Raw genomic sequence first — 19449 nt, forward strand, 5'->3', positions numbered from 1 at the left:
GAAATTTAGATTACAAGATATTTGAGGCAAAGCTTATTTTTAATATTTTTAAATAAGTACATTTACGTGTATACTGCTGTTTGAATAATAATTACAAAATATATCAGCTGGTTTCAGTAGAAGTAATTGATGAAGTATTTATAAGTAAAAAGGTGTTTTTTCAGTATTCAATATTCTTCAGCTGTATTCTTATTTTTATATAAAACAAATTTAACAGCTTTGTGGTAACAATATTTAGTCATCAGATTCCCCTTTAGACTGTTCAGATCATTAGATATTTATAGTAGAATTGGAAATTTCTTGTGGAATAAAGTTGGTCAGTAAATTATTTATTAATCTCCCAAATCCTCCATAACACTTGCTGAAGTAATCGCTCTTGCATAGTTTGCTTTGTGTTAAGTAACGGGGAGAGGAAATACTTTAATTTTTAATTCAGTGACTGCTTATGTATTCAAACTGAATTTTGAAAAATTATTAATTTGACTTGTTAAATATGGTGTGTGGGATTCGTGTCCCATAATAATAATATATAATAATAGTATTATATGGTATTATAAGGACTGCTATCAGCTTACCAAGAGAGAAAAGAAGTAACTAACACCAATAAGCTTGTTTCACATGATTTGTCTTTAAAAATAAACACTGTTTAACAGGATTTGTGTGCATCTGTATCATTGCCATAAAGATTCGTTTACATGTTTTTACCATTCAGTTACTTGCTATTTTATTCCCCTTTTACTGGAAAATTTGAATAATGGGGGAAATTAATGCTACTACTTTAGAATGTGGTGTTTTAACCATAACTGTTATAGGAAAAGTGCTCAGTTTCCAGTTTGCTTTTTTACTTATTTGCATATATTTATTTGATATTTATAGATTGCACTGATGTGATTTATCAGTCAAAAGCACAATAAATTAAAATATAAATAAAACAATAATATAAAAGTCACTTTATAAGGGAGAAGGTCGGTATAAAAATTTAAGAGGAAAAATGCAGATAAAGAAGTCATAACTAAATTTAAATCTATGGCACTTAAAACATACAAAATAGCTGGTGACACATTGAAGCCCTTGAAAATCTTCTACCTAAAGATCAAAAAAGGGCAGTTGAGTCCAGGTTGATATATTATTCCACAGTGTGAATTTCACTATTAAGTTTATAATGGAAAAGGCCTGGTTCTGTGATTTCAGTTTTGATCCCCTTAGGGAAGAAACAAAGAATTATGGATTTGCCAGAACAGGGAAAAGATTTAAGACTGTATCTTAAGAATACATTGAATCAGCAAGTATATCAGAGAATGCATTTAGGCTTCAGAGGCAGTTGAAAGCCTAAAATAATGGCGTATTAGTTGATTGACAAACTCAAAGCCTTTGCTTTCTCAATCAATCTTGCCCAGTTCTTATAAACAATTATTTTTCATAGATATACAAAGTCTGTGAAAACTAGTAAAAAATGTCATAAATTCTGAATTCAAATGAAGATGTTATATTATAACATATTTTCTTTATTTTTTTATAGGAAGTGGGAGAACCATTCAAAGAAGAGAAGGCTGTTGCTAAATACCTTCGCTTCAACTGTCCAACCAAGTCTACCAACATGATGGGACACAGAGTTGATTATTTCATTGGTAAGTTGATACATTGCATGTGTCTAAATAATGAAGCTATTTCATCATCAGAAGTTGTACTATTTAAGGGATTTTGTAATTAAATATTAGAAGCAGCTGTATGAGCGAAAAATCCCCAGTGAACACAGGAACTTGTTAAAATGTGCTGTGGATGTTTCAAAAAAGTAATGTATGGACTATGCATAAAAGAGTAACAATTCGATAGGCATTTTCTTCCATTCCAATTCCACAAATCACTTGGTATAATTCTAATGTACAACTTTCATCTATGTATAGCTTGTATACTTTTCTCTGTTTCTATCCTAATATTTGCGTTGTTTGTTAAAAATGTGTTCAATAAAAATTATATTTAAAATAAAAGCTTGACTAGCGGCCATCTAATCCAACGTTCTGTCAAGCACCAAGGAAATCAGAAGATCCAGGCAGTTCAAATGTATATAAAGATTTATTGTAAGCTTAAGCTCTCTACAAGAATCTGAATTACTAACAGTCAAGGAAAATCAGTGTGAGTTAAGAACAGAAGGAATTCAAGGTGGGCTGGACTTAGATCTCTTGTGGGCATGAAGGTATTCATGACTGATGATGTGTTTGACCTCTCCCTAACCCTCTGGCTCAGCCTGGCCATCTCTGTTCTTTATCAGACATTGTTACATTTAAGAGATTTGGTTCTGAAAAAAGTGGTTAAGAGGGAGATGGGGGGGGGGGAAAGCCAGGGTTATTAGCAGCTAGAACAGTGGTTCTCAACCTATGGGTCGCGACCCCATTTGGGGTCGATCGACCATTTCACGGGGGTCGCCAAGCAAGGCTGTCCGCCATTTTTTTCCCCTTTTCCAGCGGGTGCCTTACCTCCCTTGGCTGGGCCAGCTGGTGGTCGGCCTGCTCCGTCTCTGCCGCTTGCCAGCTACGCCTCGGCTGGCGCAGGGGGCGGAACCACGCATGCGTGGCGCTCCCGGGCAGGGAAAGTCCTCGACTTACGACCGGTTGGGTAGTCCTCAACTTACGACCGGTTTAGTCCTCAACTTACGACCGGTTGGGGGTCGCGGCATTAAAAAGGTTGAGAACCACTGAGCTAGAAGGACTGGAGAATGGTTATCTCAAAGGATGTGCCACACATGGAATTGACAGTGACTTGTTGTGAGGGAAGAAGACACTAGGAAGATTGGAGCCAGACAGACTAAGGGGATTTGATGCACTGAGACATTGGTGATGAAAATGAAGGAAAAGAAGAACAGCTATATATAAGAGGCAGAAAGTATGCTGTGCTGAGACATAGACAAAAGGTAAAGACAAAGGGGAAACTGAAGGTAGATGCACTGCTACATGTGCCATATCCTGCGAACTGCTGAGGGCAGTGTGGGAGACACTCCAGTTCACAAAGCCAGAAGCAACAGTTTAAATCAGATTAGTGGATTACCAAAACAAAGGGGAGAGATAAGAAGCCCCTGTTGCCCAAAAGAAAGTTGCTTTGCACTCACTGCATTTCAAAGATGGAGAAAAAGACAGAAGAATATAAATCTTGATTTTACTATAAATAGGGCTTTCATTTGGTACAGAGCACTTATCTACACCTAGAATTCTTTTGTATCAGCTTCATTACCTTTTGTTACATATATACAATACATATATTTAATATAGATTTGTGGTTTTAAATGCCCTCTGGATCTACTTCTTTTTTGCTGAGAGAAGGTAGCAGCCTTGCCCTGCTATTCACACCCAGATTTTGTTTTGCCCAAAATTTGAACCACCAAATGGTTATTTCAGAACTTTTAGATAGAACCATTCATAATTTGATGCTATCACCTTAGGTAAATAACAATAAATTTCAACTTCGCTATGGCAAAAACTTGATAATGGAACTACGTTAAATTGTTTGGACTTCGAATATAACAACCTCTATCCTTATATCATTTCTTTTTGTGTGTAATTCCTAAAAGGTGTTTAATAGGAAAAAGACAAATACAACAAATCTGTTCCATTTAATAGACATTCTGCTTTAAAAGACATCTCCCCCCCCCCACTTTATTTAAAAGAAATATTTCTTTTACTCCCTCATTTTATTTACCTGGTTCTTTTCTGATGTTGTGGGGTGGGGGAATAAAACCTTGGCACATATTTTTCACACCAGCCATGATTTTATATATTTTTGATATCTCTCACTTTTAGTTCAAGACAAGAGGTGGCAAATACTAGTTATTCTTCAAAGTGGAGCTGCTTTAATTCCCTAATTGTTTTAAAAACACACCTGAAATACCACAGTCTTTCTTACAATTACTCAGTTTTTAATTTTTTAAAAGGAGAGAAAGCTTGACATCCAACATCTTGCATGCTTTCTTAACATATTCCAGAATATCTGTTCATTTTTAGGTTAAAGCTTAGAATAGGTAATAAATGGAATGGGAACAGGAAATGGCTGCCGCAGAGGAGACATAATGTGCCAAAATGTTCTCTTCTCCATTTCTTCCACTAGAATTGTTTTCAATTGACAATTGAATAGAAATGTAAAGTTATAACATTTAAATTATGGGAGTTAGCACAGAACTCTTCACAACTCCAGATTTATAAAAACGCGTCCCAGATTTCATGGGTGGCTCGTTCAGATTGAAACCAGTACCACTGAAAGATTTTTTATTCAAATCTTTATTTTGCACAAGTAATTTAATAAAACAATCCAGATTATTTTCTGAGTTAAGTTTGGGCTCAGTCGGAGCTCCTCCTATTATTTGGGTGCTTATCTTAATAGGGTTGCTAATATAGCAGTTTCTAAGCAAAAGCCCCTCAATGCTCGCCCAACTGGGATCAAAGAACATTAAACTTCAACCACATTTTCATGCTCAGTGCTCTTTTGAAAATTGTATGTCTTTTCTTCACCCTACCCCAATTAGCCTCCAAAGCTGTGGACTGCCTTTTGGATTCTAAGTGGGCAAAGGCCAAGAAGGGAGAAGAAGCTCTGTTTACAACTCGAGAATCAATAGTGGATTATTGTAACAGGTAGGATCCTGGTACTTGAAATGTTGTGAATATTGCTAAATACATATTTATAAATACATTGAGAACCAGTTAGTGTAGTGGTTAAGGCATAAGGCTAGAAACCAGGAAATTATGAGCTCTAGTCCCACTTTAGACTCAAAGTCAGCTAGGTGACCTTGGGCCAGTCCAGGGGTAGGTAACCTGGGCTCTTTTATGACTCATGGACTTCAACTCCCAGAATTCCTGAGACAGCTGGTAGTTGAAGTCCATGAGTCATAAAAGCCGAGGTTGCCTACCCCTGGGCCAGTCATTCCCTCAGCTCTAGAAAGATGGCAATGGTAAATCTCTTACCTTGCAAAGAAAACGGCAGGGCGGTGTCCAGGCAGTTGCTGAGAATTGGACAAAATTGAGTGAAATTAAATACATATTGATGATAGTACACAAAAGATCCTTAAGTAAAGCACACGTGCTGGTTTTTGCTGAATAAGATGAGATGGGTGATTTCCATCACTTTCTCTTTTGCCTGCAGCTCCCAGTCTTCATTTTTAGGATCCCCTTGACCCTCCAGGACAGCTTTGGGGAATGCTCCAAAGAGAAAAGTTGGATTTATAAACTTTGCTCCTTCAACAGCACCTTTGGGCTGGCATGTTTGAATTTAATCCAGAGTGTGTTAAAAAAGACTAATTGAAATTTGTTTTAATTATACGATGCTCAGTTAAGCTAGGAAAAAAATTAGAGTAGTAGAAATGACACACTTGATAGTCTTTTGTTAGTAATTGCATCCCAAAGGAAAGTTTTCAGAGATTATATGAGTTGAAGAAAAGTTGTTCAGTAATCCGTTTCTTAAATCTTTATGTTTTGTAGAAGTGAAATAAACTGTTCATAAAGGGCAATGTTGAAGAAACTATTTTTAATCATCACATTGTATGAGGAATTCCTTTGCTATTGGGTTAGGTTAGGTTGTCAAAATAGGACCATTGTAAAATGAGTCTGATGTTTTTTTAATGTTAATGACCCTATACATCAGACATGTCAAACACAAGGCCCGGGGGCCGGATGCAGCCCGCGAAGTGGTTTCATGTGGCCCGCGAAGCCATCCTGGAAACAGTGAGGGAACGGCCCCCGCTGCCTTGGCCCTGGCCCAGGCCAGCCGGGAGCCAATGTACAATTTTGTGGTGGCCATCTTGGCACTTGCCCCGGTGGACCATGCCTTGGCACTTGCCCCGGTCCCACCCCCTTCTGCCAGAGACCCTCAGATCTGTCCCACTCCTGCCTAGGCCCCCACAGGCACCCTTGACGCGAATGAATGATGTAGAACTGGGTACGCTCACCCAGTAGGCCACACCCACACCCACTCCATCCACGCCCACCCAGTAGGCTGCACCCACTCTGACCACACCCACCCGGCCCCCCAAGGGCAACCACAATGCTGATGCGGCCCTCAGTGAAATTGAGTTTGACATCCCTGCTATACATGTAATTAATAATAGACATACATATTCCTTGTAAAATAGTAACTAGTTGGAAATGTAAATGTTGTTAATATATGACTATAGAAAATAGATACATTTTTCTTAATCATATTTCCAAGATTTATAAAATAATGCCAATGTGGAGTCAAGCTGAAATTCTGTTCCAAGTACATTTAATTATTTTAAGGGTATGTGTGTTTTGCTACATTCTAGAGAATCCACCAAGAGAAATAATAATTAAAACCATCAGTTTGCTTGGTCACAGTTGTATTTCAAAAGCTACAATACCATTTATTTCCTGGTACGTTATCCGTCAAATAAAATGCAGATTTATTTTTCTTTAAAGACTTCTAAAGAAACAGTTTTTTCACCGAGCACTAAAAGTGATGAAAATGAAACCCGACAAGGACACAAAGAAAGAAAAGGAAAAAGAGAAAGGGAAGACTGAGAGTGGAAAGGAAGATGAGAAGAAGAGCAAAAAGGATAGTGGAAAAGAAGAAAAGGCTAAAAAAGAAAAAGAAAAAAAGAAGGATGGTGAAAAAGAAGAGGGCAAGAAGGTGAGTGTAGTTCCCCACATTTAGCTGAGAGCGAGCTTACTATAAGAAATCTATTTAGTTAAGATGGAACTCTAATTTTAAAATACATAAAAATTAAATCAGGACTCAACATGCATCTATGCACTTAGATTTCCTAACCTGGTTTTCGTTTGCATACTGTATAAAGTTCACAGAACTTGTGTGTGCCTGCAATTCCTTTTCAAGTTCATGTAGTGATATATATTTTTGGAAGCACAATTTAAAGCTTTACATATTTGCAGCATCACGGCAAGTGTGATCCTGAAAACAAATTATCAACTTATAGGGATGTGCAAAATTTTATTTTATGGGATTTTCTGACCACTCATTAGACCATTTCTGATTATACCTGGGATGACTTATTTTAGGAACATCTGAGGCGGTATACTCTGTGATGGTACATTTCATACATACTTGTTAACCAGTATAACTGAAAAATTGGTGTAGTGTAATGAGACATCAACAGTCCTACCTGTGTATTAACAGCAGAGTCTTGTATTAGCTGAACTTTCCTAAGTTTCATTAAAGGATAATCTACGCAGGCAACATAATTATTTTAGTCTTGACACAACCTGTTTGTTACAGTATTTATAAGAAACTCATATCATTGATAACGTATCTTCAAAAATAACAATAAATTCCAAGACATCTGGTTGACCCAGGTTCTCCATCTCTGCTTTAAGTGATGCTTATCAGTATTTAACTAGTGCTAGATCAAGTGCTAGTTATTCCCCCTTTTTTGGGGTGGATGGTGATACCATATGTAGTATTGAGAGACTTCATAGTAGATATATGCAAAAATCAGTTTGAAAGATTTATGCTCTTAGTTTGAAACAAAATTACAGCATGACCTTTGAACAAAACTTGGCAGTTTTGACTGATAATTTTTCAAGCATTTCAATCTTAGAAAACATCCATTTTGAATATCCGAAGCATGACATAAAGCGTGAATGCTGATCTGTTTCAAATTTTGCTCCAGTGAGTATAGTCAGTTTGCTGTTTCAAAAGAATGCAGTTTGGTTCTTGGTTTAATAAAGATATTCAAGTAGTAAGAGCTCACCATACTATGTAACTTGATGTTCTAAGGAAAAAAAAGAGACTCAGTGAGCAGAACAATCAGTAGATATCTTGCTTACTGAGAGTAAGATTGCATAGTAAATATCTAATATTTATTTTAAACTAAGATTAAGTTCCTTGATCTGTATGGATGAAATGCAGTGGGAAATTATGAATTTAAAGGCATCTAATTTTAAAGATATCCTAGCAGAAAAATTGAATCTGATCTTTCTCTTGAATTTAGTTGTTTTAGACAAAAATAATTAGCAGCAGAGAGATGAAAGAAGGCTTTTTATATCTCTAAAACAATTAGAATACTTACTAGAGATACACTTATGAACTTTATTTCATTCTTTATGTTCCCATTATATACTGTTAGGATGAGACCCCTGGGACACCTAAGAAGAAAGAGACAAAGAGAAAATTTAAACTTGAGCCTCATGAGGATCAAGTCTTTCTGGATGGAAATGAGGTATGTTATCTCTTCTGAAACTGTAATGCTTGTCACAGCAGGTGCTGACACTTAATTAATTTTAGCAGATCTCAAAAAACCAATATAGTGTTGGATGTGGTCAGAATCTGCATGAGAAAACTTCAGGAAATTCCAAGGTTGTAATCTAGATGAAAAGTGTCACCCTAAGAGATAGGGAGAAACCATGAGGGCAAACCATTGTTGCTTAGGAAACATTGATTCATCTCTATTGCCATTAGAAGTTAACCTTCCATCAGTTGAGACTTAATTGACCAATTGAGGCTGGTGTTCAAAATCTATACAAAATATGGTGAATTCTCTAATATAATTGGATTCTTCTTAATGTGCTAGTATCAGATTAATAAGAAACAGATGAAACTGGAAGGATGATTCTGTGTGAATAAATTATTTATTCATGCCAGGAGTCTTAGCCTATGAACAGCTAAACAATAAACAGCACTGTATAAAAAGATAATAAATAATAATATAAAAGCAATAGGCAATTATTTGCTACAGTTGTTGAGCTAGATTACCAATGTTGCTGTTGAACCCTTATGTGTTGCAAGACCCTACATATTACTGCACAAGATGTTATAGCAGACTGCTTGTCCATAAATATAAAGGTGAATTTTCTGTCGGTAAAATAAACATATCTTAGATACAGATCAATGGATATAATTCAAGAGTTGTATTTTCAGGAATAGTCAGATTCTTAAAATTATATTACATCTACCATAAGTTTAGCATATCCACTAGACATGTTTTAAAGCCAAATGTTTACATTTTCATGATAACAACAAAATTGAATAGCCTGTCATGTGTTTCCCAGAATGCCAAGCATTTCATTTTTTAAAAACCCCTTCTTCAAATTATTTCTTTCAGTAAATATTTATTAATAATCCTAATCCTGTACCATGTGTATAGCTAAAATAATCATGCATTCTTCTCAACTTGCTTATTTGTTGTTTATTTGTTAAATATATTTGCTGCCCATGTCACCAGGGATTACCTCTGGGTGGCTTACAACAATAAAAAGGGGAAAAATGTAAACATAACAATAGCAAAGGAATAAAACAATAAAAATACAATATTATGAAATTAAAAAGAATTAAATTATGACTGATTTTTCATCCTTCGTATATATATCCCAATCTTTTAACACACGATGCTCGGGATGTGTACTTAATCATACATATAAAGTGATGGGTATAGAGCAGTGATGGCGAACCTTTTAGATACCGAGTACCCAAACTACAACCCAAAACCACTTATGCATCGTCGGGTGCCGGGTGACGTGGCCCATTGGCTGGGCGTGCCCATTGGCTGGGGGTGGCTGCAGTGGTAACGGCAGACTGGGTGGGACTAAAAAGTTCAATCAATTCCAACTTTGCAAGATTTTTTTTCCCGTGAGAAATTGAAATTGACTGATTGATTGAACCTTTTTTTTTTTGCACACGGCGGCGGAGGCCTAAAGCAAAAAGGTTTTATAAAACCCAGCTGAAGGCCTAGGACTGGGGCGACGGCGCGCGTGCCCACAGAGAGGGCTCTGAGTGCCGCCTCTGGCACCCGTGCCATAGGTTCGCCACCACTGGTATTTTATGTGTTGTTATTTTTATTTTATTGAGTCTTTATAATGTGCATATTTTATTGCATAGCTGTGCGATTGCCAAGTGTCTCTCTTATTCCAATGGTATAAGGGAAATAAATAAAACCTGTGCTATGTAAAAAAATTGCATATATTTCCAGGAGTAACACAAACTGCAGGAAATGGGTATATTAAGGATCCATTAGAGTAATATTTCTGTCTGGCAGAAGTTGGTACTGTAGTCATTGATATATTATAGTCTTTGGTAGATAATAGTGTATTAGAACGATATACTGATATTTCCGATTGTCATGTAATCCTCCTAAATATACTTTTATATTTGTAAAGTTTACAGTTGGGAAGTTGTTACAATTCAGCTTTTGCTAAATTTCTCTTTGCTTAAAGAATTTTCTCTCCAGCTTGAATTGCATTCATTAAGAAAACAGTATTTAGACAGTGCAGTGTTTCAGCGCATGCTGAAAGCACACATAGCACCCGTCCCAGAATTGCAGAGGAGAGCTATGGAATTCCTTTTACACGTTTTGCAGAATACTGGATCTGTAATAGTGACAGGTTATCAGATTTTCTTCATCCAGGATATACTCATTGTTGCATGTGTTTTCCGCTGTTTCTTGCTCAGCGCAGTACAAATGTTACAATAAATGTGAGGAATTGTCGCTGTCTACTTTTAACTTGGCTTTCAATAAATTTGAGGAATTTGGCCCAGAGAAAGAAGCTTTTCAATTTGCCTTCTTAGAATTGGTATTCAGATGTTTAAAATCTCTGAATTTGCTATGATTGTTAATATGAATTGACATTCTTCATGAATAGGTTTGATACCAATCTAATATAGATTGTTTCGGATTTGATTTATTTTTCGTTGCCTTTAATTTATTTCTACTCAGTTGGCTAACTCTTCCAGTACTGTGAAAGGAGAAAAGTTCCTTTTTTTGATATGGCATCCCTAATTTTTACAGATTTTTATCTTTCCCCTTCTTAATTGGTTGTTTCCCCTTCGTTGCCTTCATAAGTGCTCCAAGATAAACTGGAATCTTTTGATTATATTTTGCACATGGCCAAGCAGTACAGTGCACATTGTCAATGTATGTAATGGCACTACAAGGCTGGCTTTTTAAATTTACGGATCATTTCCTATAAATTCACTCTTAGTTAATGTTTTCACTGAGCTACCAAAGATATCATTAATAATGTCTCTTTCCTGAAAAATCAGGATCAGTGTAAATCCTCTTATATATGGAACTTGAAGGAGGAGGTTTGCTGGTTTGCATAACTTAGATTTGATTAGTTTGAATTTTATCCTTTTGGGACAGAATCTCCATCAGCTCCCTACAGCCTGGTTAGATTTATGTAATCCAAATAATTCATATATGTTGGATGACACCGAAATGATATTTTCCTATGGAAAACAGAGCACTTGACTAGATTGAAATTTGGACTTGTCCAGAATAATTTTTCTTGTGTCTTTCTGTGCCATGCTAGAAATTATCAAAATTAATGCTAGAAAATGACATACAGTTAGCTTTCGCATAAGCTATTCTCTTTACCTTTCTGGATCTGGTTTAATATTTGCATAACTATTCTCCTTTCAGGTATATGTATGGATCTATGACCCAGTTCATTTTAAAACATTTGCAATGGGCCTCATACTTGGTGAGTCAGAAGGAGCATTAATGAGTGAAATATCCAAACTTATAAACAAGCTGTCTGTTTCTTAACACATCTGTGTCTTTCCCAAGGGCCATTTTTTAAAAAGTGTTTACTTGTTTCATCAAAACTATGTTGTACCACCTGCTTCAGAATCCCAGATCTAGTAAAGAAGGAGAGGGGAAAAAAACCTTACACAAGTTGGTAGTAAACTTTTTAAGAGTCTCAATTAAATACTAGAATATGAAATATTGTTTTGAATATGTTAAAGGGAATATTTCAGTATAGTAGAGCTAAAATTTTATGCCCCAGTTTTGTGATTGTTACTTCATTCCAAATGTATGACATTTGCAAAAGAGAATTCAAGTGTGATGACAACTACACTAGAAGTATCTATAGCACGGTGTCAAACTCAATCGCGTCATGTGACGTATCATGACTTTTTTTGCTTTTGCAGAGCCGGGGTGGGCATGGCCTGCATGTGATGCATCCAGCCAGCGGGCCTCCATTTTGACACCCCTGATCTATAGGCAGCAAGGGTTTTTTTTTTCCATCAAATTATTCAGATGTGAGGAATTCTGTTAAATAGTTTGGCTGCTTAGTTACCCAAAGAATAATTAACATATGCATGTAACACAGCTATTTTAAGAAAAATTTACCATAGCACTTTTGCCAATCCACTTTTTCAGAATTGCTTAATGTTAAAGACACAGATGAGAATGGTTCCATTTCAAGTTTTACATCTAGAGTCTGAAATTATAAGGTTGATATTGAAATGGATATGGACAATAGAAACCTTGTCTCCCTAGCAGTTTTCAAAGACATTCCCTATTCTTAGAAAGGCGAGATGATTGCATGAATGCCACCCACAATATACTTACGGAATATGGTTTCCAATGCTTCTAAAGAATGTTAATGTTATTAATATGAATGAATTTATGCATAGGCAAGTATGGAGCCAGATCATTTTTGTCTTTGCCACAGAACGTTTTCAGAGTTTCCTGGGGGTGTAATGAGTATAAGCTTGGGAGGGGGGAAAAATGTGCTTGTTTCATTTATTGCCTGAAGAAAGTTACCCAAAATGCAAACTGTGGCAAAATAATCAGTCAATTTAATTAAAGAGATAATTAAGACCTATTGGTGAGTACCTCTTTAAATAATCAGAATTTTTAAGGGCCTCTTTAAACAATCAGGATCAGACCTGCTCTATTTAAATGTTAGAAACTTAAGCTGCCCTCATTGCAGTGAAGTTCTCACACATAGATTCTAAAAGCCCATAACGAGAAATATTGGGCCAATCACAAAATGAACAGTGCATGCAAACAAACCCTCAACTTGCCGAGTTAAAGCTGTTCACTACTGAAGAGTGGGCCAGGATTCCTCCACAGGGATTGGAGAAAGAATTGAGAATTCTCACAGAATTGAAAAGCCAATCACAGATTACTGGAAGTGTTTGGTTGCAATTATTGCAACTAAAGATGGCAAAACCATTTACTGAATCTAAGGAGACAGTTACGTTTTACATATGAAATAAATGAAGCAAAGCTGATACATTTTTTCAGTCAGACTCTCTCTCTATATATATCAGTAGGACCCATCTACAGAAGTGAACATAGGCAAAAGTTCAAAACAAAAGGCAATCTCTTTTTCACAGAACTTTAACTACTGGCTATAGTAATTGAATAAATAAACTGAGGTCCAGGAAAAATTACCAAAAATGGTGCAGGTGTTCTTGCTTCTGATCATTAGAGCAGTCTTGTTGGTTGTGAGAGAGCACTCTTCCACAAAGATCTCTTGGTCCAATCCCATTGAAATGAAAAAGAACACATCATTGACCATTTCAAAACCATTGTGCGGTCCTAAGATTTCGTTTCCTGTGCAAAGAAAAGCAAATTAACATAATGGATAGACCGGGTTAAAAACAGTCACAATAGCACGTTCCTGAACATCATTGATAGATTTAATCAATGAGACTGAAAGCTAAACATTCAAAACCAAATTTAAATTGCTCAGTAATTCTCACGCACATATATTCACACATATATCTATATCTATTTACCTTTTAACAGTGACTGCTGTTATAGCTGCAACTCTGTTCCCACTTTGGCCTGCGGAGATGCGTGTGGGAGTTTACTATCTGAGTGTAGGTGCAGGCTGTTTTGTGGCAAGCATTCTTCTTCTGGCAGTGGGTAAGTGTTGGTTTGTTTCGCTGTTCCTCTTTCTGTGGCCCACCTTTGTATCTTTTCAGCCTCTTGACAGTTCCGGATGTGCATATTTCTTAGATGGCCACAGTATGTCAGCATTGAGCTGGCTGCAAATGAGCTTCTCTTGAGCTATGAGGTAATTCGGATATACCAGTTGCTTTTTCTGCCTCATGGGATAAACTAAGTGTACCAGTCCTGAGAGAGAAGTCTTGCCTACTTGATTGCTTTTGCAACCGTGACTTGTTTTAGGAGCTGTGCATGATATGCTTCTATTAGCTTTGCTGCTGTATCCTAGGCGGGGAAAAAAAAACCCCTTTCCTCTCTTATTATCAATTAGCTGCACTTAGATCACAGAAAAAGTGGCCTGGTCTGGCATGGCTGAGAGGCTAGGTTGTGGCTTGCAAATCCATTTATAGTATTTATATCCATAAACCTGAAGTATCTCTTTATTTCAGCCAGGTCTGGGGATGAGGTTGGGGATAACGATACAGCTCTGTAGCAATTATCTGCTTCATTTTGATGCTTGTATTTATTTGAGCTCAATACAATTCTCTGTGGATCAATTTAAATGGAATCTATACTTGAGATTAAAGAAAAGCTAGATGTAAAAAAAACCTCAAAAACATGAAAGTAAGGGGGGAAAGCAGGAGGGGGAGACAGTTTTATTTGTTTCTTTGGTTTTTTTTTTAAGTCATTGCAGGATGCAGATTTAGAAATGTAGACCTTAAATGTAGCAAAATAGTCAAAAGTCAGTAAACATGGTGCTTCTCTGAGATCATGGTTCATTACAATTACTTATGCATCAGTAATTGCAGACAAAATGAATCGTTTCGATTTATAACCCTTTATAAACTATACCGAACTGTACCTTTCTATGCTTTTTAACAATCGTTTTAACAAATGTTCAGAATGTCCTTTGAAAGTATGTAGAATATGGTTTGTGGCTGTAACTTCCTCCCTCTAAAGATTGCCATATCTAATTTGATTTTGCGAGTATTTATTTCAAAACTTACATCATTAACTATACAGAAAAAAATGTCTCTGTCCCTAGGCTTACTATGGGTTCTTAAGCCATATTCTGCTTATTTGGGAATTAGGAAAAGCCAGGCTAACTCTGCCCACAACCAGGAGTTCGATCCTGCCTGGCTCAAGGTTGACCCAGCCTTCCGAGATCAATAAAATGAGGACCTAGATTGTTGGGGGCAATATACTGACATTGTGTAAACCGCTGAGAGAGTACTGTCAAGCACTATGGAGCAGTATATAAATCTAAGTGCTATTGCTATTGAAAAACTCTTACTCCAAATTCAAGAATAAAAACAAGAGGGGAGGGAGGCTGATGAGATACTTTATAGATGACATAATTCAAGTACTTAAGGGCAGCTATCAGTTTAATATTGTGTATTTTGTAGACCACTTTGCCACGTTTATAGAGGGAAGAAACAGAAAAATAGATTAAACAATAACATTAAAACGATTTTGCTTCTGTTTTTTATTTGAGGTGTTTACTGTGTACTGCTATAAATGTGTTCTAAAAGCAACTTATTTGGCTATTTCCTTCTTGCAGCCCGTTGCATCCTCTTCCTTCTCATCTGGCTGATCACTGCAGGAAGACATCACTTCTGGTTCCTACCCAACCTGACTGCTGACGTAGGCTTCATTGACTCCTTCCGGCCCCTGTACACACACGAATACAAAGGACCAAAGGCTGACTCAAAGAAAGAGGAGCGACTAGAACCCCAAAAGCAGACAAAATCTGACAGTGAAGAGAAATCTGATAGTGAGAAAAAGGAAGAAGAGGATGTCAAAGCTGATGCCCAGGGACGCTTGGGATCAGAAGGCTCTGGAGGAGAGCGGAATTCGGATACGGACAGTGACAGGCGGGAAGATGACCGGTCGCAGCACAGTAGCGGCAATGGGAATGATTTTGAAATGATCACAAAAGAGGAGCTTGACCAGCAGACTGATGAAGGGGATTGTGAAGAAGAAGAAGAAGAAGAAGGTGATGATGAAGATGAAGAGGAGGAACAAGAAAGTAGACCTTTACACGAACAGTCATAATTCAGCTATCACTTGGGACTGAATCTTGTGCAGAAACAATTGGATTTTCTATGTTGGCTGGTGCACTGGTCTGACAGCGTTTTCTCCCCATTTGCGAAAGTATACAGCTTAGCCAAACATCTTTATAAAATAGTTCATAATTTGATTTGCAAACTCAAGGAAACTATAACTTGCTACCAGTTTTAAATAATGTATGCTTATAAAAAGATTCACAAGTTTTAACAACTTGTCGATCGGCAGACATTTTGTCTCGAGGAGTCATCAAACGTATAGAGGAATGTAGCTCTCTTATTAGTTTGATAGATTGCATGTTTTCAGTAAGTAACCATTTCTGCAATAGTAATTTAACACAGTAATTTTGAATGACAAACTCTCAATTTATTCTCAGCCTCGGATTGGTACTTAACAACAGATTTGTTTTCAGTTCATTCTACTCTTAACTACTATTAATCTTCATAAAGCTGTAAGACTTTAGTTAGAATGTTTTCGTTTAAGAAGATAACTTTTTTTTCTTAAGATCAACAAATTATTACTGTTGATTTGGCTGTAGATTTTAAGACTCTTTTTAATTGTGTGCAACCAACTTAGGAAATCCAATCTGTTCTGTCCATTTGGTTTGGAACACATCATCTCCAGCAGGTTAAAAACAAAGCAGCATAATTTAGAGATTATAGCTGTTGATTTGACCTGCCCCATCATAGTACAAGAAATGTATTCTGTACATAACATACAAATAAAGCAAACCCTTATTTTACCTGTTAGTTATTATTTGGAAGTTTTATCCAGTTTTCAATTTGTATAGTTAAAAGCCATTTCAGAATGTATGTATGTTAGGACAATTTCAAGAATCGGTGAGAGTGGCAGCCCACTGCAGCTCCTGTGCCAACATTCCATGTATTCAAGTTTAACTAAATGGATTCTAATTTCTCAAAAGCAGACAGTGCAGCTCGGTGTAATGCCTTAATGTTAATCTTTTCTTTCTGTCTTGAAACAACAGAGTACTGTATTTGATGAGTTTGACACTGCCATGAAAGAGTGTTCACCAGAAGAATAGGGTTTTAAGGGTTGTTGTTTTTTTTAAAAAAAGATCTCATACAAAAGATAACCAAGACCAAATAATTTCTTGAAATCTTGAAGGAGCTTGATTAGTCTCTTTCTCTCTCTTGCACATATTTTATTTGACTGACTTGGGAGACCATTGTGTGTTTAGTTCTATAAACATTTTTAAAGTTAAGGCTTTATACCATTCCTCTGAATCACTGAATTTCAGCCTGAAACTGAAATTATGAATACAGATTCAGTACTTTCCTATCAAACTGTCAGGCAATAATGTTTAGTTATTTGCTTGCCTTTTCAGTGGTTGACTTAACAGATCTTTTTTTCCCCTAAACTGCTTTTTTCCCCATCAACAGTGTTCAGACTGAAGATGTTAATTTTTCTGATTGTGCAAATATATACATTTTGTGTGTGCATTGATAAAAACCATTCACAAATGTGGTCTGATTTGCTTATTACCTCTTTTTTTTCATCCAACATTTGGGAAAAGAAATATTTTTCATAATTCTTACTCAACTTGGTAGCATTTTTATGATACTTGTGAATTCTGGTTACTTGTCTTAGCATCATTTATAGATTTTCCATTTGAAAACCCCAACTCTGCCCTACACTGCTATTTAAAAACACCTTTATATAAAATATGTATTTTCTGTCACTATACATATGCTCAGTTTAGGCAGGAGAAATTCACACCAATGACAACTGCTGTTTATTCAGTGCTCCCAACTATAATTATATGCATAATCGTTTATCTTGTGACTTACGTAAACAGCAAATAGTGTACATATAAAGAAAGCAGATGGAAGAGCTTGTAAAACCTGTTTACAAGACCTTTAAGCATTTGCTGGAGGGGAGATGCAAAGCAACTCATGCCTTTATTCTTCAATCAGAACTTTTTCTGCTTGGAAATACAGATTGCTCTTTAACAAGTCTCCGCATTGTACAAGTAATCTTCAACTTGCGGGTATTGGCCGTCTGAAGTTATGACCTACCAGAAAAAGGGGACTTACAACTCGGATTCAAAGTTCTAATGATCGTTATCCCCCCACCGCTAGTCACTTCACTGCACTTCTGGCACTTGGCAACACGGCTGTATTTATAGCCATTTGCAGTGTCCCACAGTCACACGACAGCATTTTATGATAGTTTTGCAGAAAACCAGCCCTTCGTTTTCAGCAGAACTGCTCCACAGCGAACAATGGGTTTGCTTAACAGCCAACATGTTCACGCTTATGACTGATGCAAGAACCTAAAAGTGGGTCGGCCACATAACCAACCCACTGTATGACCATTATTACAACCTGGGGGATTACCTGTAATTCTCAAAGCCTACCTGTATTGAACCTATACTCTTGTCAAATTTTTGTAGTTCGGCACATAGAAATATTTTGGATGCTTTGTGTTAAATCATGAACAGAAAGTACACCAAGAGTTGTGACAAATTTGTAGCCTGAAGCACAGTCCTACAACACATATCCAGACTGAAATTGCTCCCAGGAATGTTCCCTTGTGAACATTTAGCCAAAGCTATAGTTGTCTATAGTTGAGAATGATAAAACAAGTCAAATTCTACTGGAAGCAGAAAGCAATGTCTGCATGTCACAACGGGAGCAAACCTTTCACAACTGTTTTTTATTTTCTTAGATATAATTGAAGGACATTTATTCACATGAACATGGCAGTTATACTTGTTTACTCAGTCCAGCCTGAATAGTTGACATGGGCTCTTCAGTTGTTGCTGCAAAGCCTCTAGCTCCTGCTGTGGTTTTAGTGTAGCATACTGAGTCTTTAAACAACTGAAACAGTAATAGATCCATTGAATTCCTTATCTTAACAACCAAATTTTGTTATTTTGCTCCGTTGACCCAACGTACAGTATAAATGTAACTGACTGCTCTTCTCCGAAGTATTTTCCAAGAGGAAGGGCGCACTTCTCTTGTGGGCATAGCTAAAAGTTTCCCTGGCGGCGCTCTGTCTGGTCCCGGGCAGCTTTTGCAATGCCCGGGACCATTTGCAACCTTTCTGGGCCTGCTGAGTTTCCTCAACAGGCCCAGGACACAACAGGCAGGAAAACCAATTAACCCATCTGCGATGGCTGTCCAGTTTCTTCTTAAAAACCTCCAGAAACGAAGAACCTACAGTTGTCACAGGTAGACTGTTCCAATGTTGTACAGATTTTAATTTGCTTATGCTAAAATGATATCTAAGTAGCTGAAATTTGTATCCATCATTTCTAGTCCTAGTTTCAACAGCAATAGAAAATAATTCCTCACCATCTTCAATGGCGCCCTTTTAAGTATCTAAAAACACTTTTATTTTCTCAACAGAGAGCATCCCAGGTTCCTTCAGCCTGTTTTCATAGAGCAGGTCCTGAAATTTCTGTATGATCTTTGTTGCCATCATCTGAATCTGTTTTAACCTGGAAACAGGCTACTCAGAATTGTAGAGTATTGCAGACAAGGTTACACCACTGCAAAGTAAAGGGGGAAAGTCTTCAATAAAATGCCTCTTATGTAGTGCAGAATTATTTCTGCTCCACCCAGAACCATCCCACACAGTTGGCTCCTGTTCAGTTTGTTGTCAGCATCCACACCCACATCCTTCTCCAATTTAATGACTCCAAAGCATGAATCCTTCACTTTACAAGTCCAGATTAATAGCTGTGCTCTGCTACCTAAAGAAAAAGTGAGTTCTGGAAGATTATTAAG

At 36.9% G+C, this 19449-nt stretch overlaps 1 protein-coding gene across 1 annotated transcript; it reads left to right on the forward strand.

The window, feature by feature from the left end:
- Positions 1 to 1519: 1519 nt before the first annotated feature.
- SEC62 (SEC62 homolog, preprotein translocation factor) lies at positions 1520 to 17178 on the forward strand (the record flags this gene model as incomplete). The annotated part of the gene is given in 7 exon segments (XM_015819119.1): positions 1520 to 1628; positions 4511 to 4616; positions 6414 to 6624; positions 8078 to 8170; positions 11366 to 11426; positions 13490 to 13609; positions 15192 to 17178. Coding segments are annotated over 7 exon segments (1194 nt in total), but the record flags the coding sequence as incomplete, so codon positions are not given.
- Between the last annotated feature and the right edge of the window lie 2271 nt (positions 17179 to 19449).

This window comes from Protobothrops mucrosquamatus, unplaced genomic scaffold, assembly GCF_001527695.2.
Source record: "Protobothrops mucrosquamatus isolate PMUCROS unplaced genomic scaffold, P.Mucros_1.0 scaffold861, whole genome shotgun sequence".
In the NCBI taxonomy this organism is placed as follows: Eukaryota; Metazoa; Chordata; class Lepidosauria; order Squamata; family Viperidae; genus Protobothrops; species Protobothrops mucrosquamatus.